The 26,302-nt window shown below is 54.5% G+C and overlaps 1 protein-coding gene across 2 annotated transcripts; it reads left to right on the forward strand.

Annotated features, from left to right (window-relative positions):
* Positions 1-361: 361 nt before the first annotated feature.
* DMBX1 (diencephalon/mesencephalon homeobox 1) lies at positions 362-7,767 on the forward strand. Of its 2 annotated transcripts, none has more exons than XM_011946859.1 (4): positions 362-524; positions 4,034-4,212; positions 4,493-4,841; positions 5,589-7,767. In XM_011946859.1, the coding sequence occupies exons 1-4, from the start codon at positions 371-373 to the stop codon at positions 6,038-6,040; spliced, it is 1,134 nt and encodes a 377-aa protein (XP_011802249.1). In that variant the 5' UTR covers positions 362-370; the 3' UTR covers positions 6,041-7,767. The 2 variants fall into 2 exon arrangements, with proteins under 2 accessions (XP_011802249.1, XP_011802241.1); XM_011946851.1 differs by having other exon boundaries at positions 371-522; positions 4,017-4,212; positions 5,589-6,040.
* The last annotated feature ends 18,535 nt before the right edge of the window (positions 7,768-26,302 follow it).

Below are 26,302 nucleotides of genomic sequence, written 5' to 3' on the forward strand. Positions count from 1 at the left end.
CTATCATTAACCCCATGTTGCAGATAGAGAAACTGTGGGTCAGAGAAGTTAAGTGACATGCCCAAAGCCACAAAGCTCCTGAGTGGTGGAGTTGAGGTTTCAGCCTGCCCTGGGCAGTCTAACTCTAGAGCCCAGAGCCCTAAACCCACACTGGCCCTGCTGAGTGAATCAGTGAATGAAGGAGTGGATGGAGGAAACCCCACACGGTAAGCCAGGGGCAAGACAGGCTCCTTTCCGATGGAGAGAGCTTCTGACCCATCAGAAGGTGGGCATTCAGGGTCTGGACTGGGGGTGGGTCTCCCTGAGGGCAGAGTCTGAAAGGCCTGCCTCATGTCCCCTCTCCGTCTTCCGTCTGTAGGCGAATGCCGCCATGCAGCACTACGGGGTGAACGGCTACTCGCTGCACGCCATGAACTCACTCAGCGCCATGTACAACCTGCACCAGCAGGCAGCCCAGCAGGCCCAGCACGCCCCCGACTACCGGCCTTCGGTGCATGCGCTTACATTGGCTGAGCGCCTGGCTGGTAAGAGCCCTGCGGACTGGACTGTGGGGACAGGACTGTGGGGGTTGGGGGAGGAGGCTCTGGAAGGCAAAGAGGAGAGAGAGCACTGGCCAAGCTTGTTCTAGGCAGCTCAAAAAGACTCAGGTCACTTAGCAACACAGAGAGATGTCAATTCAGAACTGCGTGTATATCCAGAGCACCTTTTGTTTGCCAGCACTGTTCAGGGCGCTGGAGCTACCCTACGCTTTCAAATTCTCGTAACAGTCCTGTGAGGGAGGCATTCATTAGCCCTATCTCACAGAAGAAGAAATGAGGTAGGAGGGTAAGGGACTAGTCCAGAGTATTATGGCTGGGAAGTAGCTGGAAGAGCCTGGAATGCTCAGGCAAGGAGAGTTCAGGCACAGGGATTGTAAATAACAGCTTCTATGTTCTGACATCACCTGTGAGTTAGGCACTGTGGGAGTCTCTCTCTTTCTGTGTGCACCAAATCATCCAATCCCCATGTGGAGAGGTTACTATTTCCATTTTATGGACAAGGAAACGGAGACTCAGAGAGGCTAAATCTGGGCCAAGTGGTGTTGGAACGTAACATGGCTAAAAATATGAGCTTTGGAGTCCTAGACTTGAAATCAGCATGGGACGTTCCCACTCAGCTCTCTTCTCTGAGCCTCAGTTTCTCCTTTTATAAAAAGGAGAAAATGGCCATGCCCATCCCCTAGGGTGGTTGGGAGGTGATCTGTGATAACATATGCAAAGTATTCAGCAGAGCCTGGTAGGTGCTCAGAGATCATTATTACCCAAAGCCTAAGGTAAGTACCCATGTATGCCTATGAGGGACCGGCAACCTGGTCCCCCCACACCTGGTTCTACTGACTGTTGCCCTGCCCTGCCAGCCTCTCGGTGGGTGAGAAAAGGATTCAGTGACATAGATGAGGAGTTTGATTTCCTGGGAAGTGATGCCACCCAACCCATCCTGTCCCAGGCCCAGCCTTGAGCAGCTGGTAAACCCACATGGGCCCAGCCCTATGCCAGGCAGGCCTCAGAAAACTTCAGGGAACTCCTAGGGAGAACGGGTGCCCATGACCCATGAGAGGGCACAACAGGAGGGTGTCCAGGGTCAAATGCTGGGGCAGCTCAGAGCAGCAGGATCAGCTGGGGTAGTCAAGGAGAGCTTTCTGAAGGCCACAGGGGCAGGAACCAGGCCTCAAAAAGGCCAACATGAGCAAAGGCACAGAAAGGGGATGGGATCTCCACCTGGGTAGCAGCACTGGCCTGGCAGGGAGGGCATGGCCAGTCTTACTCCTTTTGACACCGCCAGGCCTCTGGGCAGAACTCAGTGGATAAGTTTCTCCCAACCGGTGTGGAGGCATTAGTTCCTAGTGTGGGGATGTTGGATACAGTCCTGTGCACAACCTCGTGGTGACATCAGCTCCTGACAGTATTCCAGGACCAAAGGACCAGAGCACAGAGAGGTGTCAGGGACAGGGGCTCATGTCCGCTGGTGGAGGCAGAGGAACTGGGGTGTTCAGCCCACCCCCCAACTCTCTAATTCTTAAGAAGGAAGGACATGAACTCCAGGTGAGCCTTTGTATAGAGGCCTTGCCTTCCAGCAGAGGCTCTGCACACGGTTTAGAGAGCCTGGCTTCCCTGTGACACCTACACCCCCACCACCACCCCCGCCACCCTTGCAGTCCCTGGAGCCAGCAGTAGGATGCTGAGTTGTTGCTCCTCCCCCAACCAGGGTGGGGCTGACAGAGCAGTGCCCACTCCTTCCCCTGCCCCAAGATGACCAGCATGAGCTCAGGGCTGAGTCAGGCCTAGGATTAAGGTCCGTTTGAGAGGGGTTCAGGACTCCCTTTTTAAACTGAAGAAGAAGTATCTCAAAGTCTGGGGCTTCCTGAATACCCAGATGCCTCTTCCTATTTTTTTTTTTTTTATCTTTTTGGGATGGAGTTTCTTTTTTTTTTTTTGTTGTTGAGACGGAGTCTCGCTCTGTCGCCCAGGCTGGAGTGCAGTGGCCAGATCTCAGCTCACTGCAAGCTCCGCCTCCCGGGTTTACGCCATTCTCCTGCCTCAGCCTCCCAAGTAGCTAGGACTACAGGTGCCCACCACCTCGCCTAGCTAGTTTTTTGTATTTTTTTAGTAGAGAGGGATGGAGTTTTGATCTTGTTGCCCAGGCTGGAGTGCAATGGTGCCATCTTGGATCACTGCAACCTCCACCTCCCAGGTTCAAGCGATTCTCCTGCCTCAGCCTCCTGAGTAGCTGGGATTACAGGGGCCCACCACCACACCCAGCTAATTTTTTGTATTTTTGGTAGAAAGACAGTGTTTCACCATGTTGGCCAGGCTGGTCTCAAACTCCTGACCTCAGGTGATCCACCTGCTCAAAGTGCTGGGATTATAGGCATGAGCCACTGTGCCAGGCTGCCTCTTCCTATTTAGGGTGTTGTGGATGACTTCTCATTCCTTGGAGGGCAGGGGAAGGACTCTGGCGTCCCTTTGCAGAGGCTGAGATTACTCAAGTTCCCTTCAGCACAGACAGGGCAGGATGCACTTATGACATGATGGGAGGCAGTGAGGAGAGAGGTTACTGTCTATCTTCCAGGGGCTAGTCAAGCGAAGGGGCTGAAGGCTAGACCCCAGGATGGAGGCTAGACCCTGGCCCTATGCAGACACCTATCCTGGGTGGTTATCATGTTACCAGACATATGGACAGGACGATGGAATGGATGGTCCATAGTCCTGTCTCCCCTCCAAGCCCACAGTGGTTGGAACCTGGTCTCTTTGTCCTTCTGTCTTTGGGGACGCAGCCACAAGGGTCAAGACTGAGGGCAGCAAGCCTTACCTGAGATGTGAGCCCTGACGCCCCCGCCCTCCCCGCTCTGCTCTTACCCCCTAGCCAAGGTCTCTGTTCAGGAAACAGAAAAGCAGGAGCCTCAGTTCCTGCCATCAGAGACTCCAGGCCAGTTGGGATGAAGGGGTTTACAAGCAGAGGACAGAGAATCAAGTGCTGGTAAATTCTGTGTGCCTAGTCAGTCCTCCCTTGACTAGACCTTGAGATGGGTACCAGCCCAGCCTGGCTTCTCATGGGCAGGGACCAGTACTCTGATGCTAAAGAAGTCTTAGTATTCAGAATCTAAGGGCTATAGGGTCTTAGAACTCTTGTGATATGGACTTACAGATTATTAGCATCATGGAGTCTCAAAATACACTCATCCATCTTAGGGCAATACCCACCTCCCCACTCCCAATGCCAAATAACGAAGACCCCCCTCAGTCATGCCTGACAGCCATATGTGGAGCTGAGTTAGACTTCTGCGGTCCTGAGAGTGCATAATGGGGTGGAGAGACCTTGAAAGCCCATAGCCACATGGAGAGGGGATGGGTGATTTCTAAGGGCAAGGGACCAAGACCAGCTCTGGCAGCAGCCTGGGTGTCCACAGTGGGTCAGAGCAGGATAAGATTCAAAGCTATTTCCCATAATTAAATGGGCCCCCTCTCCTTGCCCTCCAACGGCTGTACATTTCAAGACATCATCTTGGAGGCCCGTTATGGTTCCCAGCACCGCAAACAACGTCGCAGCCGCACAGCGTTCACAGCTCAGCAGCTCGAGGCCCTGGAAAAGACCTTCCAGAAGACTCACTACCCAGATGTGGTGATGCGTGAGAGGCTGGCCATGTGCACCAACCTGCCTGAGGCCCGGGTGCAGGTAAGGCCCAACTCTCCTAACTAGGCCTTGCAGAGAAACACCAGCCCATCAGTCTGGCCCCTTGTCCAGGAGCCAGCATGTCATCCCTGTGCCAAGGTGCAACTGATCTCTCCATCAAAGCCTTCAGTGATAGGAGGGGAGTTTGGGAAGGGACGGAAGGTGTGTGTTCCCTAGAGGGGTGGGGGGATGTTATCACACACATCCTCTCCCAGAGCACCTTGCTCCACACCAACCCTACTTCTTTCTTGCCCACCTTGGACTGCTCCTTTCCTGTCCTCAGGTGTGGTTCAAGAACCGCCGGGCCAAGTTCCGGAAGAAGCAGCGTAGCCTGCAGAAGGAACAGCTCCAGAAGCAGAAGGAGGCTGAGGGCTCCCATGGGGAAGACAAGGCAGAGGCCCCCACTCCGGATACCCAGCTGGATGCTGACCAGCCCCCACGCCTGCCTGGCAGCGACCCCCCTGCTGAGCTTCACCTGAGTCTGTCTGAGCAGTCAGCCAGTGAGTCAGCCCCCGAGGATCAGCTGGACCGTGAGGAGGACCCCCGGGCAGGGGCTGAGGACCCCAAAACTGAGAAGAGCCCTGGGGCTGAGAACAAGGGGCTGGGCTGCAAGAGGGGCAGCCCCAAGGCAGGTGAGGTCTGAGGGATGCCATGGGAGGGCTGGGGTCGGGGGTCCCTGAGCATGTGGAGCCAGTCAGAGGCGAGTAATCAACTGCCCCTGAGGGGCATGGCCCATCAGAAGGGACTAACCACAGCAGGCCTGGGCCAGGTCTTCACCCTTTAGTTGCAGAGCCGTGGGAAGGTCCAGGGGGTTCTGAGGGACGGGCTGGGTAGCAGGGGAGGGATACGGCAGGAGCTCAGGGCAAAAATTATTTATCAACCATTTGGAAGTATTCCAATATTTTAACAACCAATTGGATGTCCCAGTGCATACCATATTAGTACCAGAGACTCCCACGTGCAGCAGAGGCTCCGAGCACATTTCTGAAGGAACAGAGCTCTGGCATGAGGCATATCTTAAACACAAACCCTAAGTCCAGCAGGGAGGGTACAGGGGCTGTGAGCTGAAAGTTGGAGTGAAGGAATGGGAGCTCTGGGCAGCGTGGGGGAGGGGGAAGTTACAGCCCTTGAAAAGAAAAAGAGACAGACATGGGGGCCTTGGCAGGGTCCCTGGAGCTTTCCCAGGAAGGCTGGGTCCCTTTCTCCTAGGATTCTGACCCTTGCTTCAGGGGATGCCCTGACTGAGATGGGAGGGATGTGGTTTCAGCCGAAGCCTGTCTTGTCTGTAGTGCCAAGGGGGTGAGAAGGCTGAGTGCACCTCTCCTGGCAGACCAATGCCCTTGTCCTGAGGGCTTTGTTCTTGGGTTCTCTGCTTGCAGATTCCCCAGGCAGCCTGACCATCCCTCCTGCGGCCCCAGGGGGTGGCCTCCTGGGCCCCTCCCACTCCTATTCCTCGTCCCCGCTGAGCCTCTTCCGTCTGCAGGAGCAATTCCGCCAGCACATGGCGGCCACCAACAACCTGGTGCACTACTCATCCTTCGAAGTAGGGGGTCCGGCCCCTGCTGCTGCCGCGGCGGCGGCTGCTGTGCCCTACCTGGGCGTCAACATGGCCCCGCTGGGCTCACTGCACTGCCAGTCCTACTACCAGTCCCTGTCAGCAGCTGCTGCTGCCCACCAGGGTGTGTGGGGGTCCCCCCTGCTGCCTGCACCCCCAGCAGGCCTGGCTCCTGCATCAGCTACCCTGAACAGTAAAACCACAAGCATCGAGAACCTGCGGCTCCGGGCCAAGCAGCACGCGGCCTCCCTGGGACTCGATACGCTGCCCAACTGACTGTCTGGCCTCCAACCCAGCCAGGGGTCTTAGGTGTCCCCTCCTAGCCCTGTGGTTATCCCTAGGTGGCTCTCGAGGAGTTAACTCCATGAGCACAGGGATCCTAGGGCCTGGTGTCCTGTTCCCTGCTCCGCTTCCCCATACCCCAGCCTGAGGTGAAGCCCACACCTACACACCCTCTGCATGGCCCTGCCTGGACCCCATGAAGGCCGAATAGGGAGGAGGTCAGGGGCTGGGGTGCCCCAAGCTTCCCTCGGGGAAGTGAGAGGCTCTCCCTGGCTAGACCCCCATCTCAATACCGTCTCCTCCCTTTTCTCCCTCCCCTTCTGCCCCTTAGTAAGTCTATGTGTGGAATGTGAGATATAAATATAAATATATAAAGCTATATTTTCAGGCACCTGCCCGCCCCAAGCCCCCTGCCCCACTCCCATCTCTTCTTCCCTGCCACCCCTCCCTGCAGCCTCCGCGGCTTACTCCAGCCATACCTTCTCTTTCTCCTCTCTCCTTCCTTCTTCCCTTGATCTCCCTCTTCCTGTTTCTGTCCTGGTCCCTGCCCCCGTCTCGGCCCAGCCTCTGTATTCTCCACCCTTGGTCTTTCTCCCTGTCTCTCCTGCTGCCCCTGGTTTCTTCCTTTGGTGCTGGCTGTGTTGGTATCGTCAGTTCTTGAGCTATATTTTGTTTGGGGTTGTGGCTGGTTTTGGTTTTAGTAATTTTGCTGCTTCCCGTTGCTCTCCTTCTATTCCCTCCCTTCTGCCCTGCCTGTCTCCTCCCTGCACCTGCGGCCTCTCTGGGAAGCTGTTCCTTTCCATGCCAAATAGAAGCAACAAGGCCCTAGCTGGAGACCCTGGGGATCTGGAACTGCAGGTAGGAGGTAGCACTGGCTCCACTCCCACCCTTGCCCAGGCTGGCATCTAGAAGGTGTCATGAATTACTTTCTCTTCTGTCTTCTCAGTTTTGATGTCCTCATCCCCAAGATTAAGGAGGCAGTAGTCAGGCTGGGAAGGCAGTAGAATGGCCAGCATTCCTGCCTGTAAGTCCTCCAAAGACAGAGGCCTGGTGTCAGAGTTCAGCCAGGACTGACCACAGGGCTCTAGAGCTCTCTTTGGTGAGACTTCCCTGGTTGGCGAGCGGCAGCAGGGGAAGAGGTGCTCTCAGAGACAGCAGGACTGGTGCTCCTCTCCCACAAGCCCAGCCTCCACGTTCAGCAGGTACTGTGCATGGCAGGAGTACGGCTGACCAGGAGTGAAGGTTGAACTCTGCTCCTGAGCACAGTGTGTGCAAAGCATTTAGCAACACATAGGCTCAGGCTTCTGTAGGCTTCCTGTCCCAGAGCCGATTATGGAAGTAAGGACTTCTCTCCGACTAGTCACTGAAATGGAAAACTGTGTTACTGTTCATAGCCAGGAAACCCAGCTCAGCAAACTCCCTTTCAAAGCTGTGTGACCGGCTGGGCACAGTGGCTCACACCTGTAATCCCAGCACTTTGGGAGGCCGAGGCAGGCAATCACCTGAGGTCAGGAGTTCAAGACCAGCCTGGCCAACATGTGAAACTAATAATAATACACAAATTAGCCGGGCCTGGTGGCACGTGCCTGTAATCCCAGCTACTTGGGAAGCTGAGGTGGGAGGATTGCTGGAACCTGGGAGGTGGAGGTTGTAGTGAGCTGAGGTCATACCACTGCCCTCTAGCCTGGGCAACAGAGTAAGACTCCATCTCAAAAAAAAAACAAAAAAAATGCTGTGTGACTTTGGGCAAGCATGTAGCCTTTCTGGGTCTGTTTCCCTGTCTGGGTTAGATGGCCTGTAAGGTCCTAGCCAGCTCTACATTCTGCATTTTTGCTCACGACCTTGCAGGACAGAAGTTTTTAGTTAAATTGACAACAGAAGGTTCTCACAAGCACAATGTATGAAGTAGGAAGTTACCATTGCCTTGCTGTGGAGCAAGGGGTGTTGTACACACAAGCCTTTCTGTAGACACTGCCTCAGTTTCCCCATAAGCATAATGGGTCCCCTCTAGTTCAGACAATCTGGATTTGGTCTGGAGTTCCAGTGCCAGACTCTGGGGTCACCACATTTTCATACCTTTGCATGGTCTCAGGGCCTCTGGGCAGTGGGAGGGGATGGCTTAGACAGATTCTTGCTCATGCTCCCCAACTCTTGGTGGCTCACTATTGAACACTTCAACCCCTGCTTAAAGAAGTTGATCTGAAAGCCAGGGTAAAGATTGCTAAGGCTTGTCTCCTCTCCCAGTGGGAAGAGAGAGGTTCTGTTGGTGTGCTGGTAGGATCGGTTTGCAGAGAAGTCAATGCTCATCACCCCTGAGGGGGTCAGCCTAGGCTGCGGCAGATGGAGAAGGCTTTAAACAGGAAAAAAAGTAAGGGAGATGGCAGTCCAGGCCAGGAGAATCGTTTGAACAAAGCAACAGAGATGAGGCTCAGTAGACCATGGGAAGGGGGTGGCTGACTTCCTGAGAGGTGGGGCTGAGGGGCCTGGAATCCAGGTTAAAGACCTCACCTACATGTGGCAAGCAGCAAGACGGGCAGTTGAGGGTTTCCAAATCCTCAGGTGTCTTGCTGGGGTCTGGAGTGTGGAAGAGGAATCCAGCAGCCATGAGGGCATCAGAGGAGAGACTTGGGCAGCGCTGTGGGAGGTTGGCAGATTCCAGCAGTGACAGAGGAGGTTTTTGGTTTGGGAGGGGTTCTGTGGCCAATGGCCCATCAACGGTTCTCTGGGATTAGCCCCAGGAAGTTCCGTTTCTAAAACAAAAAATAATCATCTGGATAGGTATGGGAAGCTTCCTAGCTGCTTTTAGGCCAAAGCTTTTTGTCAGTTCCTGGGTACAAGTGATTGTCAGTAGGCCTTGGAATCCAACAGCCCTAGATATCACTGCTTCCTCCAGGAAGCCTCCCCTGACCTCCTAAGGGGTGATGTTCTGTCATGGCCAGAGGCAGGCCCACCTTTGGAGCAGCCCAGTTTCCCTCAGATGTTTGTTAACACTTGTCCCATTCAATTGACCCAAATCTACAAACCCAGAGAAGGCAGGGAAGGTACCTGCAGTCCCTGCCCTCGGAGGGATCTCAAGTTTAGGGCACCAGCCTTGGGTACTGAAAGCAGCTAGAGAGCAAGAGGAGAGCACACCTGCATCTCCTCCCAGCACACTTGTAAGTGGCACCGTGCATCCCTTCTGGTGGGCAGAGGGTACAGGCCCACCACACCTGATACCGGAGCCCCTCCCAGGCCTGCTGGGCCAACCTGGGCCTGAAAGCCAGAGGATCAAGCTCTGACTGTCCCTTCCAGAATGCCTCATGCCTGGCCTCTCCCTCCTGTCTGAGTCTCCCTTTCCCTGCTTCCTCACTCCCCCAGAGCATGGTCCAGGGGCTTGGGTCCCCACCCCAACTCCAAGGCTGATGGGCTCTACAGACTGCTTTCCAAACCGGCTGTTTTGTGACCATTTGTGCTTAGAGGTTGTGCCAGCCCATGGCAAAAACACTGTGTACTGTATTTATTTATTCTGTTAGTTGAAAATAACAAGACTTAATTCACCCCTGCCTGTCCCCTCACCTGCCCCCTGTGTAGTGCAGCATGACACTCTGTGTATCTGTCCTTCTGTCAGTCTTATTCCCTGTGATGTTGTGACCTGTTCTTTGTCTTGGCAAATAAAAGAGAACCCAGCAGCTCAGACCTCAGTCCATGTTCATTCCCAGAGATGCCTGCAGTAGCCTGAGCAGGCAGTATCTCCAGGTCTGTTCACTGCCCCTCTGATGCCATGGCCAGTGGGGATGGAGGCGGACCTACCGCACTATTGGCCATTGTCACGCTGACTATGTAGCTCTCTCTGTGACCCTTACTAACCTGCAGCCAGGATGCCACTCTGGAGTGGCTGCCGGGGAGCAGATAATGGGGGAGGGTTCCATCTTCTCTAGGCTGTTTGGACCTCACCCAAACACAAGTGGCAGAGTAACCTGGGACATGGGACACCCGGGACAAGCAATGCCTGGGAGTATTCAGGGTAGCCTGGGAGATGGATGGGTCTGCAGGACAGAGAGGCAGGGGATTCTGAGGAAAACTGCAAGTAAGCCAGGGCCAAAGGGGAGTGGTAAGTAGAGACCTTTGGATCTACAGCCAGAGCTGTTTTCCAGTGGAAAGGGCTCTGTCCTCAGAGGTGAGCAAGCAGAGGATGAAGAAGGGCTTTCTGCCACCGTGTGCTGTGGTGTGTCTGTGTTATTACAAGTCTAGCTGCAGGTCTGAGAACCTGTGCTGTGAATTCCTAAGTGTCTGCTTGCATCTGTGTGTGTATGAGCACATTCACCATGCTTAGGAGAGACAGCGCGAGATAGACGGCGAGCCTGTACATACAGGCAATACCTGCAGAAGAAATGCACAGCCAGGAAGTTCTTGCTGTGAAACTCTGGTCCCTCCGGCTGCCTTTCAAGAAAAAGAAGACAAGAGATCTCTACTCAGTCGTGGCTGCTTTGGCTCCACCTTCTTCCCCAGTGCTCCAGAGTGCCTGTGCAGGGCCCAGAGCCAGAAGAGGTGGTGCACGCACCTGGCTGAGATTTGGGGGAGGTGACAGTCTCCTCTGTCTGCAGATTTCCTGGTAGGAGAACCCAGCAGGTCTGAATGTGTGCAGGGAGCTAGCTATCTGCTAGGCTTCCCAGGGGCGGGCCCTGACCTCCCCACTTCCCAGGTCCACCCCAGCAGACGCATTCCTCTCTCCCCAGCAGGCTGAGGATTAGGGCAGGAGCATCTCCCTTTCACCTTGTCCCCTGCCTCCCTGGGAGGGGCTGAGAGATCAAATATCTGCCTCAAATCTCCCACTGCTCCCTCCCCTGGCCTGAGCCATTGACTGTCTCCTATGTACTTCAGCCCCAAGGGACACACCTTCCCTGGCATAAAGGGCACCCTGGTAACACTGCAGTTCAAATCACTCATGCACTCAGCATATACAGAGCACCTGCTGTATGCCTATGCCTGTGCTGGGAGCTGGCTACATAGAAACAAGTAAGGAAAATAATATAACACAGGGTGAGATGGTGTTCAAAAAATGGAGACCTTGGGACAGGCGCAGTGGCTCACGCCTGTAATCCCAGCATTTTGGGAGGCCAAGGTGGGTCAGGAGTTCGAGACCAACCTCGCCAACAAGGCAAAACCCTGTCTCTACTAAAAATAACAAACATTAGCCGGGCGTGGTGGTGTGTGCCTGTAATCTCAGCTATTCAGCTACTCAGGAGGCTGCAGCATGAGAATTGCTTGAACCTGGGAGGCGGAGGTTGCAGTGAGCCACTTCACTACTGTACTCCAGCCTGGGCGACAGAGTAAGACTCTGTCTCAAAAACAAACAAACAAACAAACAAAAAACCCAGAATATCTGTTTGGGAGCACAGAAGAGGACCCCTAGCTCAGTCTAGGGAGATCAGAAAGGCCCCTTGGGAGGGAGACTTTTGACCTGAGTCTCATGGGTCGTGTTCACCAGGAAGTCAAAGAGAAGGGTGCCTTGGGAGAGGCATAGCTCATAGAAAGCTGCAGGACTGAGCCAGCTTGCCAAAGCCCTGAGCCCTGAAAGAACAAGGGATCTGTCTGGGTGGGGCTTGAGGATGGTGGGGGTGGTGCCAGCTGGTGAGGATGAGGAGGGAAATAAGGACCTTGGACTCAAGCCCAAGGGCCACGGCTGTAGGAGGCACTGGAAGCTATTCCCAGTGAGGGAGTGGGGTGATCAATGTGTATTTTAGTAACCCCCACTTTTGCTGCATGGTGGCTCATGAGAAGGAGCTGGGGGCAGGAGATCAGAGAGGAGGCCAGTATCTGTCATGTCCTGGTGAGAGGAGGGTGGCATCCATCTGGACTAGGAGAGGGAGTGGGGAGCAGGGGTCTGATTGATGAGAGATTTCGGAAGGAAAATCTCTGTGGTGATTTTAAGCAGGATGGGGAGGATCAAGGGTACTTTCGAGTCTCTGGCCAGGCAGTAGGGTAGATGGATACCCCTACTCTGTTGGAGGGGAGTGAGTGTCCGAAAATGATCCTGAGCTCAGTGTAGTCTTGTTTGCCTTCGATTTACTCAAGGGAAGATGTAGGGTCTGTCTCTGCTGCTGACACACTTTCTCTGTGCCTGGCACCTTACACATAAGAAGTCTCTTGGTTGGGCATGGTGGCTCACTCCTGTAATCCCACTTTGGGAGGCCGAGGTGGGCACATCATGAGGTCAGGAGTTTGAGACCAGCCTGGCCAATATGATGAAACCCTGACTCTATTAAAAATACACAAGTTAGCCAGGCATGGTGGCAGGCACCTGTATCCCAGCTACTCGGGAGACTGAGGCAGAAGAATTGCTTGAACCCAGGAGGTGGAGGTTGCAGTGAGCTGAGATCCCACCACTGCACTCCAGCCTGGGCAACAGAGTAAGACTCTGTCTCAAAAAATAGTTAATAATATTAATAAAAAGAAGTCACTTAATCCTTACACAACTCTATGAGGTAGGTACTATTACTATCCTCATTTACAGATGGGAAAACTGAGGCATGGAGTGGTTAAATAACATGCCCAGGGCCACATAGCTAGTCACAGGCCAACCAAGGGATGAACCTGGCTGGCCTCAGAATCCATGCTCTTAGCCTTGATGGTTGTCACAGGGAGATGGTGAATGAAGCCACGTTGCTAAATGAGATTACACAGAGAGAAGCAGAGGATGGGACCTCAGGGAAACGCTGACTACGAAGAGAAGAGGAAGCTACTGGTGAAGCCAGGATGAGCTAAGCCTGGCTTGCTGTTTACTGAGGGCAAATAACTATCCCTCTTTGGTCTGTAGTTTCCTCTTCTGTTGAATAGGAATCTTTAACCAGGTCCAGCCTGCTTCCTGGGTGGCTCAGAGGAGGTAAAGAGGAGAAGGCACTGGGGAGGCTGAGAAGCTGAGCAGTTCTGGGCCCAGCATGCCGTTGGTGCTCAGATAGCCCATGGTGGGGGAAATGGGAAAGGCTGGGGGCTCCCTGAAGCTTCTCTCCAAATTCCCCAATTCCCCATTCTCTCTCTTTTTTTTTTTTTTTTTTTTTTGAGGTGGAATTTTGCTCTTGCTGCCCAGGCTGGAGTGCAATGACGCGATCTCAGCTCACTGCAACCTCCACCTCCCAGGTTCAAGGGATTCTCCTGCCTCAGCCTCCCCAGTTGCTGGGACTACAGGCACTGACCACCACTCCTGGCTAATTTTTTGTATTTTTAGTAGAGACGGGGTTTCACCATGTTGGCCAGGCTGGTCTCGTACTCTTGACCTCGGGTGATCCACCTGCCTTGGCTTCCCAAAGTGCTGGGATTACAGGCGTGAGCCACCGCCTGGCTGAGTCACGGCACCGGGTAATTCCCCTTTCTCTTAGGCCTTGGCCGCAGTGTTCTTGCAGCTCAGGGGTCTGGTTCCTTAGGGGCTCTCGGGGAAGGGGCCCCTGCTGAGAGGGTCTGGGGCATGGACCCCTTTAGGGCTAGGCACCTCCCTCATCTCTTTCCCACAGAGCTGCTCTGGGCTGGAGCCCTCCACCCCCATCACTCATTCTCCTTTAGCTTCTGGGAAAGCCGATTAGGAGGTGGCCTTCTGCCCGCCCCCCTGACAAGTGTGTCTGAACTTCCAACAAAGGCCCTCAGAGTGTTGCAGAGGGAGGGCTCAGCACTGGGAACCTGACACCACTGGCCCAGGATCACCCCAGCAGCCTAGAAGGCAGCTCTGCGGGGCTGCCCACCCCACAGCAGGCAAGAATGTCACTCTGAGAGGGGACCTGGCCCCACAGAGGCCTGGGGGCTGGGCTGGAGCACGTTGGAGAGGTCTTCACCTGGGAGCCCCTCACGATAGGGAAAGCAGCAGGGCCAGCACCCAGGAAGGCATGTGGGAATAGGCACACACAACCCTACACACTGACCGTCTCTCACAAACATTCCCCACACATTCACAGCACACACGCACACACACTCCTGGCTAATCCTCTCACACCCCTGGGACATGTTGACTTCTGCACTGGACCACACAATCCCAGGGTGTCTGTCTCCCTGTCTCTCATGCCAGTGTACACAGACCTACTGCAAACCGGCAGATATACAGCCACGCTCTGTCACCTGATGCTCCACACACCTGCTCCACCCCCAGACATGCATTCTCCCCGGCTTGCTCACACTCCAGACAGCCCCCGAATGCTCAGTGGCACCAGATCCCCTCTACAGATGGTCTCCCGAGCCACACTGCTGGCTTGGTGCCCACAGAGACTTGGTAGCGGCTGCCCCATGCTTGTGGAAGATGACACCCAAATGCCCACATGAGAGTGAGATGCTGGTCCCAGTTGCCATGTGAACACCCATGTGCGCCAACCCACACATCCACCCCAAGGGGCCGCCTTGAGCCCACTTCCTCACAGCATGCTCCCTCCTGCAGCCACCTCATGAGCTTGTGACCCATGCAGTCACACAGGGCCCTGGGCTCAGAGGGCCCCATGATGTTCTGATGTCACCATCTTGAAATCTGTACTTTTTAAGCAAGGGGCCCTGCATTTTTATTTTGCCCTGGACCCCATGAAATATATAGCTGGTCTTACTCGCACCCCATCTCTATGTATGTATGTATGTATGTATGTATGGAGTTTTGAGACGGAGTTTTGCACTTGTCACCCAGGCTGGAGTGAAATGGCGTGATATCGGCTCACTGCAACCTCCGCTTCCTGGGTTCAAGCAATTCTCCTGCCTCAGCCTCCCAAGTAGCTGAGATTACAGGTGCCCACCACCACACCTGGCTAATTTTTTGTATTTTTAGTAGAGACGGGGTTTCACCATGTTGGCCAGGCTGGTCTCGAACTCCTGACCTCAGGTGATCTGCCTGCCTCAGCCTCCCCAAGTGCTGGGATTACAGGCGTGAGCCACCGTGCCTGGCCCACCCCATCTCTTTCAGCTAAGTCACTGGCCCTTCTGTGGCTTCAGAAACCCGAGGCCTCCAGAAAGCCCTCGCTTCTCCCACCTGCCCCAGGGCCTCCACTTCCTCTTCCAGCCAAGGTTTCCCTCTCCACCCCATTCCTCACCAGGCAACTGAGTGTGAGGGGTGGAGGGAACTACCAAGAGCATCTTGTCTGTCTACATGCCTCCTCCTAGTGTTACCCTGGGGCTCAGTATTCTCCTTGGTAAAGTGGGGTGAATGGTAATGCCTACTTCAGGGTTCTTTGTGAGGAATGAAAGATAACATCTGTACAACACTTAGCACAATTTTGGCATTTAGTAAATGCTCAATACTTGCTTGTTTTTTTTTTTTTTAATTTGTTTTTATTTTTATTATTTGAGATGAGGTCTCACTGTGTTGCCCAAGCTGGTCTCTAGCTCCTGAGCTCAAGTCATTCACCTGCCTTGGCCTCCCAAAGTGCTGGGATTACAGGCATGAGCCACGACGCCCGGCCAATACTTGCTTGTTATTGCTCTTATTACATTATGATAAGTGCTGCTAAACAAAAATAGACTCAGTTCCCGGCCCTATATATAGTCTAGTGGATAAAATGGAGATTACTCAAATAATCACACGTATATCCACGTAAAGGAGCAGGGGTGATGAGAAGTGCACATGTCTCTGACCTCGAAGGGCTCATGGCTAACAGGAGAGGCAATCTGAGGCTAGATTCAGGATCAATCTAGGGCAAGACACAGCTCAAATAGAGGTCAGAGCTGGAGCTCAGAATGGGCCGTGGTAGGATTCAGTTTGGGGCCGGGCTGGCTCAGCCTGTGACTGGTGCCAAGTCAGTCAGTTTCATTTCTAGCACTGACTCACTGCTAGGGTTTGTGGACCATTTGATAAGCTGCTAGGGTTCTGGGAACCTCTGTTTCATCATGTGTAAAATGGGGAGACCTCTGTCTACCCCCAGGCTTGTGGGAATTGAGTGAGGTAATAATGGAAGTGAAGGATTAAGCTTCTGTTACCACCACTAATGACTCTAAGCCTGGCCTCCCCTTCCAGGCCAGGGAGGCTGCATGGCCCTCACCCATGTCTCCCCCTGCGGGAAACTGCCACCTCAGCCCGGGATCCTTTCCAAGAAGAGTCTGGAGATTTCACAAAGCCCTCTGAACAACAAAGGTTGCAGAAGCGATATTTCCTCCTGAGGTTGACTGCCCCATGGCTCCTTTACCTTGGCAGCCAGGCTTGAAGAGCTGTTCTTGGAAAGAGCCTGTGTGGGCGTGTGTGGGTGCACGTGGGTGTGAGTGTGCGCATAAGCTGCTCTTTGTTGGTTTCACCTGAGCAGGACGATAGACCTGCAGGCCTGGGTCCTTCCCAGGTCACCCTGCCCATACCCTGGCCTCTGCATAGCATGTGCTGGGCAGCCAGGAGGGAGGGAACACATTCTTTCTCACCTTAGGATTCTCCTGAAGAGAACTCCAGGACACAGGAGCCCCAGTGCTTCAGGAAGAATCTGGGTTAGCTGAGGTGGAAGCTGCACGACAGTGGGCTGAGGAGGAAGCTTGACGACACGGGAGAGGTGAAGGGGAGATAAGGACAGGTGCTCATCAGCCCGCCCCTCCCCATCTCCTCAGCATGCACAGCCCCTGTGGAGGCGGGGCCTGCGAGATGTCTGAAAGGCTCACCTCCTTCAGGTTTACCTTCAGTCTGCCCTCAATAAGCTGCCTAGAAAGGACTGCACAGCCTGCAAGCCCCAACCTGCCTCTCGGACTGTGGGCTATTGGAAAAGCCCCTCTCTGGGCCTCAGTCCCTATTTGTTTTTCAAAAAACAGGGTCTCACTCTGTCACCCACGCTGAAATGCAGTGGTATGATCACAGCTCACTGCAGCCTCACCTTCCCGGGCTCAAGGGATCCTTCCACTTCAGCCTTCCAAGCAGCTGGGACTACAGGTACGCATCACCACGCCCAGCTAATTTTTGTATTTTTTGACAGAGGTGGGGTTTCACCATGTTGCCCAGGCTGGCCTTGAACTCCTGAGCTCAAGTGATCAGCCAGCCTCGGTCTCCGAAAGTGCTGGGATTACAGGTGTCAGCCACCATGCCTAGCCCTCAGTCCCTAATTTTTTTAAGTGGGCTTTGGACAATTTCTGAGCCTGATTTAAGCGCCCCACCCTGCCGGGTTAGGTGGAAGCCATAGATACATAGAAGAATAACCGAAAAAGCAGTCATTCTTCTGTCTGTCTTGTCACCTCCCTCTCCCACACTCCAGCCACCAGGGGCCTGCAGAGCCCAGGAGGATGGACAAGGTGTGGAGGCGGAGGTCGCCTACTGAAGTGCCAGGCCTGTCAAAGTCTGGCCATTTCTGCTTCAGGTTCTCGGAATAGACATCCTCACAGGTCTCTAGTTCAGCCTCCATCTGGGGAGGAATCACTGATACCCAGCTCCTATCCACAAGCCTGAAGGGATGGGCAGCTCACTACCTTCCAGGGCAGCCTGCGCCAGGGCTGTTGGAAAGTCCTTCCCCATGTTGTCTGAAATCTGCCACCTAGTAGCCTCCTTATCAGGTCTGGCTTGACCTGGGAGCCACACAGAACATGTCTATTCACACTGTCCTGGAGTGTGCCACCCAACTGGTGTGGCGCCTCACACACTCACTGTGCCCTCTCCCTGGGTACCTCTGCTCTGCCAGTCCCTCTTCCTCGGGAGAGGCTTCACTCTTCAGAGCCTAGCCACATGCCACCCGCTCCAGGAAGCCTTGCCAGATTATCACAGGGGAGGGAGATGCCCCTCCTTCTCTTGATGCCTCTGGTCACTATATACGGTTCTCAACCACTGCCAGATGGAGCTCCCTGGGCAGAAGCTGGCATGGCGTACAGCCTGGTGTGGAGTTTGTGTTCAATCAGTACTGAACTTGTTAAATTAACTGGGAAGAGCCTGTGAGGGACAAGCTCTGCTGAGGGCCTCAGGGAACCAGGCTTCTGTCTGGGCCTTGCCATGGCTTTGCAGTACAGGCTTGGGCAAGCCCTGGCTTTTCCTGGGCCACTGTCTCCTGTGTAGAGGTTGGTCAGGGTGGTCCATACAGGCACCTTTCTCAGACAGCCTTGGTTTCCGAGAGTCTTACTGGGTTTTTTCTTCCATATGGTATCATCCTGTTTCCTCAACTGTTCCATTCAGAGCTTCTTCCCATGCTGGGTCTGCCTGGCTGGGGGTGCAGATGAGGCTTAGAGGTCATCAGAGGGCAGAGGCACAGCAGCCTGGGGCAGTGGAGTGAGAGGATCTCCTGGGACAGCACCCAGGGACAGGTGGACCCTCTGTCCTCGCAGGCCCTGTCGCGTTTCCTGCCTGCCTCCCTCACGCCATCCTTAAGAGATGAGACTGGGTCCAAGGCGGCGGCCATGCCACAGCCCCCTCTGTCTTCCAGAGGACCTGGCCCTGTCCCGGCACAGCCTCCTAGTCCTCAGCATGAATGTCCAGAGTTTAGGGACCACGCCCCAGTCTTCGTGAGGTGGATGGGAAGTCAACATTAGCTGACTGGGCACCATCTGCATGGAAGATGCAGCCCCGTCACTGGGAATACGGTGCTGAGCAGGACAGCACCTGATGTGCGAGGGGGAAGACAGACAACAAATACAGAAGCAATGGAATGTACCTTTGGCAGGCCGATGAAAGCTTATGAAGACACTACCACTATGACCAGGAGGGAGGTGGGGGCTCAATGTATGGCTGCAGGAGACAGATGGAATGACTAGACCAAGAGTGAGGCCAGGATGACCAGGCAGCGCAACCGCCAGGTGGACAGACGTGAGGAAAGAGGCTGGCCTAGGCCTGGAGGCAGGACTGAAGGCTCCTGGGGGAAGGGATGGGGTGGGGAGGTGCGATCCATTACGCTGATGACTCTGGGCCCTAATCCTGTGCCAGGCCCGGCGGGTAATGTGTGTGTAGGGGGAGGGGAGCACCCCCGCTGGGGTGTAATTTCACGCTGAAGGGCCTGATGGGGCATCCCAGGGACTGATCCTTTCTGGATCAGAAAACCCACTTCCCTTTGTCGCATGCAGGGCGATTAGCGCCTTAACCCTTTGTGGGCTGGCCCAGGGCCGGCCCCGCCCCATCTCACCTCCAGCCCCTTGGAATCTTAGCCCACAGCTCTTTGCCTTCAATCCAGCCAATGCCCCAGCCTGGTCTTGTCTGCAGGGAGGGAGAAGCTGTTGACTGAGGAAAGCCAGGGGCTGGATTATCAACTTCTATGTCCCTGTTCCCTGGCACCTAGCTCCCTGAGGCCCTAGTGCCCCCAGAGAAGTGAGCTCACCATGCCATCTTTTCAGGTTCCTCTTACAGCTTGGATCAAGTCCAGTTGCCTTCAGCAAGCCTGGGGTCTAGTCTAATCCATTGCCTTGTTTGGGGATACCCCAACTCACAGCATTCCCACATACGCTTTGATGGGGACCTCACTCCCTGCTGGCAACACAGCCAATACCTTCCATTCCCACTGACCTCTCACGGGGAATGAACACTGACCCCAGGAGGCCAGGACCAGGCCTCCAGCAACATCTCAGAGACATCCCTGGCCACTTTGTCCAACGGCAGCATTCCAGGACTGGGTAGGTCATCACAGTTAGCCCCCTGCATCCATCCCCTCTTTTGCTCACGTACTCTGATTCTATTCAAAGACTCACCAGGAAGTTGTCTCAGCTTCTTTGGCTCCAATGGGTTGTCCCCTTCCCTTGGGGAAGTCGCCTTGGTCCTCCCAAGGCTAACTGCAATGCATCCCTGGGGCGGCTCCCGCAGGTTCTCCCCTCAGGTGCTCCCCTAGGGTGGGGGAGAAGTCAGGGACCAGGCTGGGCCTCCCCTAAGCTCCCTGGGTCTCTAAAACCCCAGCCCCATTAAAAGAAAGCCCCTAAATGTTATTTACACTTTGGAGTCTTAAAAACCATTAACAAAAGCCACTTAATTCAATTATCTTCCCGGCTGGCTCAGTTCTCAGTTCTGAGCGCCAGCCTCCCCTTGTCGCACCCCCACCCTGCCTGTTCCCCCACCACTGTCATTGTGTCGGGCTAATGAGGTAAACTGAAGCGAGCCCTGTCCCCCCTGACAGGTTTATGAGAATTTAATAAAGCGTGGCCGGGACCAAATGAGTTGCCTCAGCCTCGGAGAGCTCATTGTCTTTGGCGTCAGCGTTTTTTGACTCAAGCCGCCCCCCTCCCCCGCCCCAGCTCCTGCCTGGCTTGGCCCCCACCCCCGCCCTCGGTGCCTCCCTAGGTGAGCCTTGAGGCTGGTGTGCCCTGCAGCGGGAGGGCACCCAGGCTGAACCCTGGGGATGGTGGAAATTAAATTGGTGAGTGTGCCCCGGGGAGGGACTGTGCTGTCCTTTGCCCTCACCTACCACACCTTCACACGCTGCAGACTCCAGGAACGTAGAGGACTTCCCACGCAGCTGCCTCGTGCTCCTGTGTCTTGGCGGCTGTCAACCTGAGGCCCTGCTGGAGCCCCCTTGAGCCTGATTCACCTTGTCTTGCCTGTTTGGAGCAAGCAGCCAAAGTGAGCTCCCAGAGGGAGGGGCTTCTTTTCCGGCCAGGGTACGGGTTGGGGGCATGGGGCCCTCAGTCATGGCCTGGTTCCACCCCTTGCATGGAATGTCCCTCCTCATTTTCCTGGAAAGATAGCAAGGGGTGGAGCACAGACCGTGGAGCAGAAGGGAGTCGGAAGGGCAGATGAAGAGGCTGCCAGTTGGGAGGCTCCCCAGACAGACAGGCAGGCAGAAGAGGCCCCACCCCCCCAGCTATGGAGGGTACCTTGAAAAGGTACCTAGCTGCCTCTTAGGGGTCCAACGCCGAGGAGTTTCTGGACTATTTGGAGACCCAGAGTTCCTTCCACAACAAAAGTGGTTCCAGGAATCACTTCCTTCTGAGACTAAAGCTTGGCCTTTAGTCTCTTCTGGAAGGTCCTTAACTCACTGGGGTGTTGGGAAAGCAAGTCTTAGAGATCAAGGCTCAATTTGTGACCATGATAAAAGCTCAGTTGTTGTCCAGGGTCAGGATACAATGCATATGGATCAGGGTAAGTGTTCAGGTTGGCACCAGATTCAGGGTCAGGCTCAGTGATCAGAGTCAGAGTTCAGTGTATGGACCAGGGTCAGTGCTATCTGTTCCCAGGGTCAGGGCTCAGTCTATGGCCTGAATAAGGGCTAATGTGTGTCCATGATCAGTCTGTGTCCAAGTCAGGGTTCACTATACAGTAATGGTCAGGGTTTAGTCTACGGACTGGGGTCAGAGCTCAATCTGGGATCAAGGTCAGGGTTTGATGAATGGACAGGCAGGGTCAGAGCTCAGAGTGTGGTTAGGGTCAAGTTCAGTCTATGATTAAGGTCAGGACTCAGTATGGACTGGGGTGAGGACTCAGTCTAAGATCAAGGTCAGGGTTTAGTCTACAAACAGACTCAGGACTTATCTGTGACCTTGATAAAGGCTAAGTTTCTGTCCAGGATCCAGGCTCTCTCTGTAATAAGGTCAGGTTCCAGGGTTGGATGAGTCAGTTAGTAAATCTGAGTCACCTAATTGCCCCTCTTCCCCCAACTCCCTTGATCTCCCCATTTCGTAGGGCCTTGGACCTTAGAAGAGGAAAAGGCGAAATTGTGCAGTCTGGTTGGGATGAGTAGTGTCTATCTCCTGCCATGTGCCCGGGGTGCCCTCTGGTGGCAGTCTCCAAGAGTGCCGATTTCCTCAGGCTTGGTCCATCTGGCCATCTCCTACTTTGGGGAACCTGGCCCTCAGGCTGGTCTTTCGACGCCAACCCTTCCTTCCTGTGCCACCCCCCCTCCCCACAGAGAAATAGAAAACTGTGCAGTTGGTTGGGGGATCTCCCATACATAATGAGATCTTCTCCTTTCCTGCCCAGAGTTAGGCATCTTGACAAACCCATATTACTGGGTGCCTGGAATCTCAACTGTGCGATGAGATCCACACCTTTTCCTTCTTCCTTCAGTCCACAGGTGCTTAGTGAGCACCTACCTTGTGCCAGGTGGGCACCGAGGGTACAGCAGTGAACAAAGCAGAAGTTCTGGCCTCTTGGTGCTCACATTCCACTTCTCCCTAATCTCTCACTCCTAGTCCACAGCTGTCATCAGGAAGTCTCCTGGCATCACAGAAGGCCGAGTGGGATTCAGAAGTCAGCAACGCGGGCTCCCTGCTCCCTGTGGAGTCTGTGGTTAGACTATTCTAGCTTCTGGGTTCTCTGTCTTCCTCTCTCCTCGGAGTTTCACCACCACCCACATGCCAATAGCTTCAGTGTGTCCATCCTAGTGCCTCCTCTTCCAGAACTCAGGGCTGTGGCTCCAGCTTCTGTGGGACAGTCCCTCTGGGCTAACAGGTCTTTTGCCTTACCAGGATGTCCCTTTTTTTTTTTTCCCAAAACCAGATCCTCCAACATACACCGTGGTGCTCAAACCAAAACTTTAGAACTTCCTCAGGATTCTTCTCTTTCATGCCCCCAAAACTCCCCCAACAGGTGCAGAATCTGCCCACTCCAAGCAACCACCCTGGTCCCAGCGCCCATATGTCTCACTGCTGTGACCTCCTAGCTTGCCCTTCCTAGCTTTGCTTTCCCTCTTGCCCCTTGCCACTCTGTTACTTCCACACAGCAGGTGGAGCAGTCTTTACCACCATCAATCAGATCATGTCACTTCCCTGCTTAAAACCCTCCAGTGGCTCCCATCTCACCAAGAATCAAATCCCAACTCCTCACCCGGGCTTGCTAAGCCCTCCATGAGCTGAGCATTACCCCCTCCCCACCTCTCCAGCTTCATCTTCCACCTCTGTCTCAACAGCCCTTCCTTCTTGTTCTGACACACAGAGGCCAGTTCATTCTCACCTTAGGGCTTGGCACTGGCTGTTTCCTGAGCTTGAAATGTTCCTGCTGTAGACCTTTGCATAGCTGACTCACCATTCAGAGCTCAGCTTAAATGCTACCTCTCAGAGAAGATCCCCCAACCATCCGACAAGTCCCTCTATCTATCACAACATCCTATGTAATTTTCTGTGTAGTGCTGTTCACTAGCTAAGCTTTTTTGGTCTCATTTGCTCACTTATTTAATTCTTTATTGTCTGTCTCCTCCAAATAAAATGTGAGCTCCCTGAGAGCTTGTTCGTCATTATATTCCCACATAGCAGGGAACACAGCAGGGCTCAGGAATTCTTAATTAGTGAAAGAACAATTCTAAGGCCAGGCACAGTGGCTCACACTTATAATCACAGCACGTTGGGAGGCCCAGGTGAGAGGACTGCTTGAGCCCGGGGGTTGATGATCAGCCTGGTCAACATAGTGAGAGCCTGTCTCTACAAAAAATTAGGCAGGCATGGTGGGGTGTGCCGGTAGTCTCAGCTACTTGGGAGGCTGAGATGGGAAGATCACTTGAGCCTGGGAGATTGAGGCTTCAGTGAGCTGTGATTGTGTCACTGCACACCAGCCTCAGCAACGCAGAGAGATCCTATCTCAAGATAATAATAAAAAAAGGTTCTAAGTGGCTGCCCTTATTTCTCCTAGAGGGAGAAGAGTGGGGGAAACCTCATTTCCTGGCCCCTTAATGAGCTCCCTTGTCCGGACCAAGAGTACTTTCCTTGGGGAGGCAGGGGCCACTCACCACCTGTAGCACCCTAGAGCCCCCCCCAGGCCCTGGGGAGTACCCCTCCTTTAGAAGGACCAGTTCTGTGTTCTCTGCCACAGTTCCTGTGCCTCCGAGGATAGGCCCTGGTGCCTCAATTCTTAGACTTTCAGGCCCTAGGGTGGGAGTGGGAAGTTTTACCCTCATTCCAGGGCCGGTCTGCAGCATCCCTGCAGGAACTGCTGGTCCCTGCTCAAATTCCCCAAGGTCAGGGAGCTTGATGCTTCTGTGCTGTCAGAATCATGTCCTCTCCTCAACAGAAACCTGCCTCCCAGAGGCCCTTTCAGGGCCTGGAGCCTGCCTGGGAGGGGCCTGCAGAGGTGGGAGACAGAGCACGCCCTCCAGCCTCACCCTGTGTAGGAGAGTGGGGCTTCCCTAGGGCCTCGCTGGCCATATTGCCTTAGAGGGGCCTGTCCCTGGGTGTCACCCAGGAAAGGAGTGTGATGTAAGGAGTCCCCACTGTGGTGGACTGGAGCTGATGGGAAAGTGAGCCCTGGGGCACTGGATGTGGAAAATCTCTTCTGGTGTGCCTGTGGAGGAAGCGGGGCACAGAAAAGACAGATGATGACCTTCAGCTGGGGGTGTAAGTGGAAGGGACTCCAGGGAGCCAATGTCCTATCTTCCCTTCCCTCACCCATTCTACCCACACCATTGATCCATGTCCCACTGCCCTGAGTCCCTATCGTAGGCTCACTCTTCCTCTGCAGCAGCCAGGCTTGCAGAACAGGATCTGGAAGTCTTGTGGGGGAAGAGGAAAGAGAATGTAATTCCAGGCATCTAACAGCAGGTGGGAGAGGGGTTGGGCTAGAATCCTAAGGTGGTAGGAGAAGGGTGGCTCCGACCACACCCCAAGGCTGCACCAGCGGTGGCCCCTCTCACCTACTGCTCTACCACAGCAGCAGGTGGCATCTGAAGCTGCAGACCAATGTACCAGAAGAGACAGAACTGGAGCATGGAGAAGTGGTCTTCGTACACACATACAGGGTGGGGTTGGGGAGCTCAGAGAAGAGGTCATCAGCTGTAGGTACTGGGTACTTCAAAGGTTAAGGCCCATCGACACGTGCAGATTAACAGAGATGGCCTGCTCGGCACCTGCTCAGGCAGATTTGCTCTTCTCTAGGTCAGTGGGAGAGGGGGAAGACAGCAGGAGAGGCAGAGGTGGAGATGGCACCAGAGGAGGGAAGAGCCCAGGGCTGGTGGGAAGTGTCTGGGTCATGGCAGAGTAGTAGCAAAGCCTGTCTTGTAAAGAGAAAGGGAGGCTGGTGATGAAGCCAGGAGTGGATGGGCAGGGAGTCATAGCCAGCTGGGGGTGGTGGGCCAGCATGTGCCCCAGTCACTGCTTGCCTAGGTACATGCATGGAGAGGAAAGACTGGCCCAGAGTTGCAGTGTCTTCTCCTCAGTCCCCTGACCCCTCTTCTTTTTTGCAAGGCAGCCCCTATTCCTCTACCTGGCCCCCTCACCTATCCCCTCACCTGGACAAACCACAGACTGGGCCCAAACTCAGCAAGTCTAGCAAGACTGGGCAAAGTGTCTGGGCTTTGCATGGCCCCGTGGAGCACTTCTCCCCTCACCATCCCTGCTCAGTGACCATGACCTCAACCACTACTGCTGCCCTCACACCTCCACATGCATGTGTGATGTCAGACTATTACCCAAACGCTGTCACTCCCCACCTCTTACAGGAGCCAGGCAATCACACCCACAGTCACACTCTTATGTTCATCTGGTCCCCCAATTTGACACACCTGTTCCCACATTCACAGGCACACAGTCTTAGATACAGTCTTTTGCTCACAGTCACACACTCCTCTCTCCTGAAGCCCTCTTCTAGGTCTCCAAGATGGGCTGGTACCAGGATGCTTGGGCACTCAGCCACAGGCTGGGAGGGCCCCAGAACCCAAGGTGCTCAGCCAGAGGCCCCACAGCCAACCCTCCCTCCCGGCCTGCACGGTCACAGAGGACTGACTCCAAAGGTGCTTTACTGAGGAGTGAGGCGCCGCAGGAATGCATGGTGTGGCACAGTCATGGTGGGTGGGGGCCAGCATTTTTGGCAGTGACAGTCACACTAGGACTTTCAGGGTTGCAGAGGCCCCCTCACCACTCACCTCTGTCAGGGCCCCAGTCTCAGCTACCCCTGCTCGTAGTCAGACAGCAAGGGTCGGGAGTGCTCACCCCAGCCCTGCTGCTAGGGACCATCCTGGCTCAAGTCAGAGCCACAGTTTCTTGGCCAAATGAATCCCAAAGGTCATGTTGGGGTAGAAACAAGGCGGGTAGGGAGGGGCAGGAGAGGGGGCTGGAAGCCCTTCACTGTGTGTGCAATGACAGACAGCCCAGGTTGACATTTGTCCCTTCTTCCTCTCTTCCTCCCACCCCCGGGGGGGACTGACACTGCTGGTGGTTAGCCCCTTCAGGGTGGGTGCTCCTTGGTTCACAGTGCCCAAATGCCAGGCAGAGGTTGCAGTGCCAGGGTTCGAGGGTCCAGGGGCCTACTTTCATCAAGCTGGATGGGTGAGGTTTAGTAGGGACCAGAGACCCCACCTAAGGGGCCAAGGGTCTGCTGCTCCCTTCTTCGGGGTGTGACCCCTGACACCATCATACGTTCTACCCAGGAGTTTGGGAGATGGAAAAGATGAGGCCCCCTGCGCCCAGCACCAGACCCTTGTAAAAAAGAAAGATGGAAGAAAGGAAAAGAAAGAAAGAGAGAGAGAGAGA

Source organism: Colobus angolensis, unplaced genomic scaffold, assembly GCF_000951035.1.
Source record: "Colobus angolensis palliatus isolate OR3802 unplaced genomic scaffold, Cang.pa_1.0 Scaffold106, whole genome shotgun sequence".
In the NCBI taxonomy this organism is placed as follows: Eukaryota; Metazoa; Chordata; class Mammalia; order Primates; family Cercopithecidae; genus Colobus; species Colobus angolensis.

Coding starts and splice junctions, on each gene's coding strand:
- DMBX1 (XM_011946851.1), top strand. CDS start 371: ATGCAGCACTACGGGGTGAACGGCTACTCGCTGCACGCCATGAACTCA. Junction 523..4,016: donor ACATTGGCTGAGCGCCTGGC/TGGTAAGAGCCC, acceptor CTTGCCCTCCAA/CGGCTGTACATTTCAAGACA. Junction 4,213..4,492: donor TGCCTGAGGCCCGGGTGCAG/GTAAGGCCCAAC, acceptor TCCTGTCCTCAG/GTGTGGTTCAAGAACCGCCG.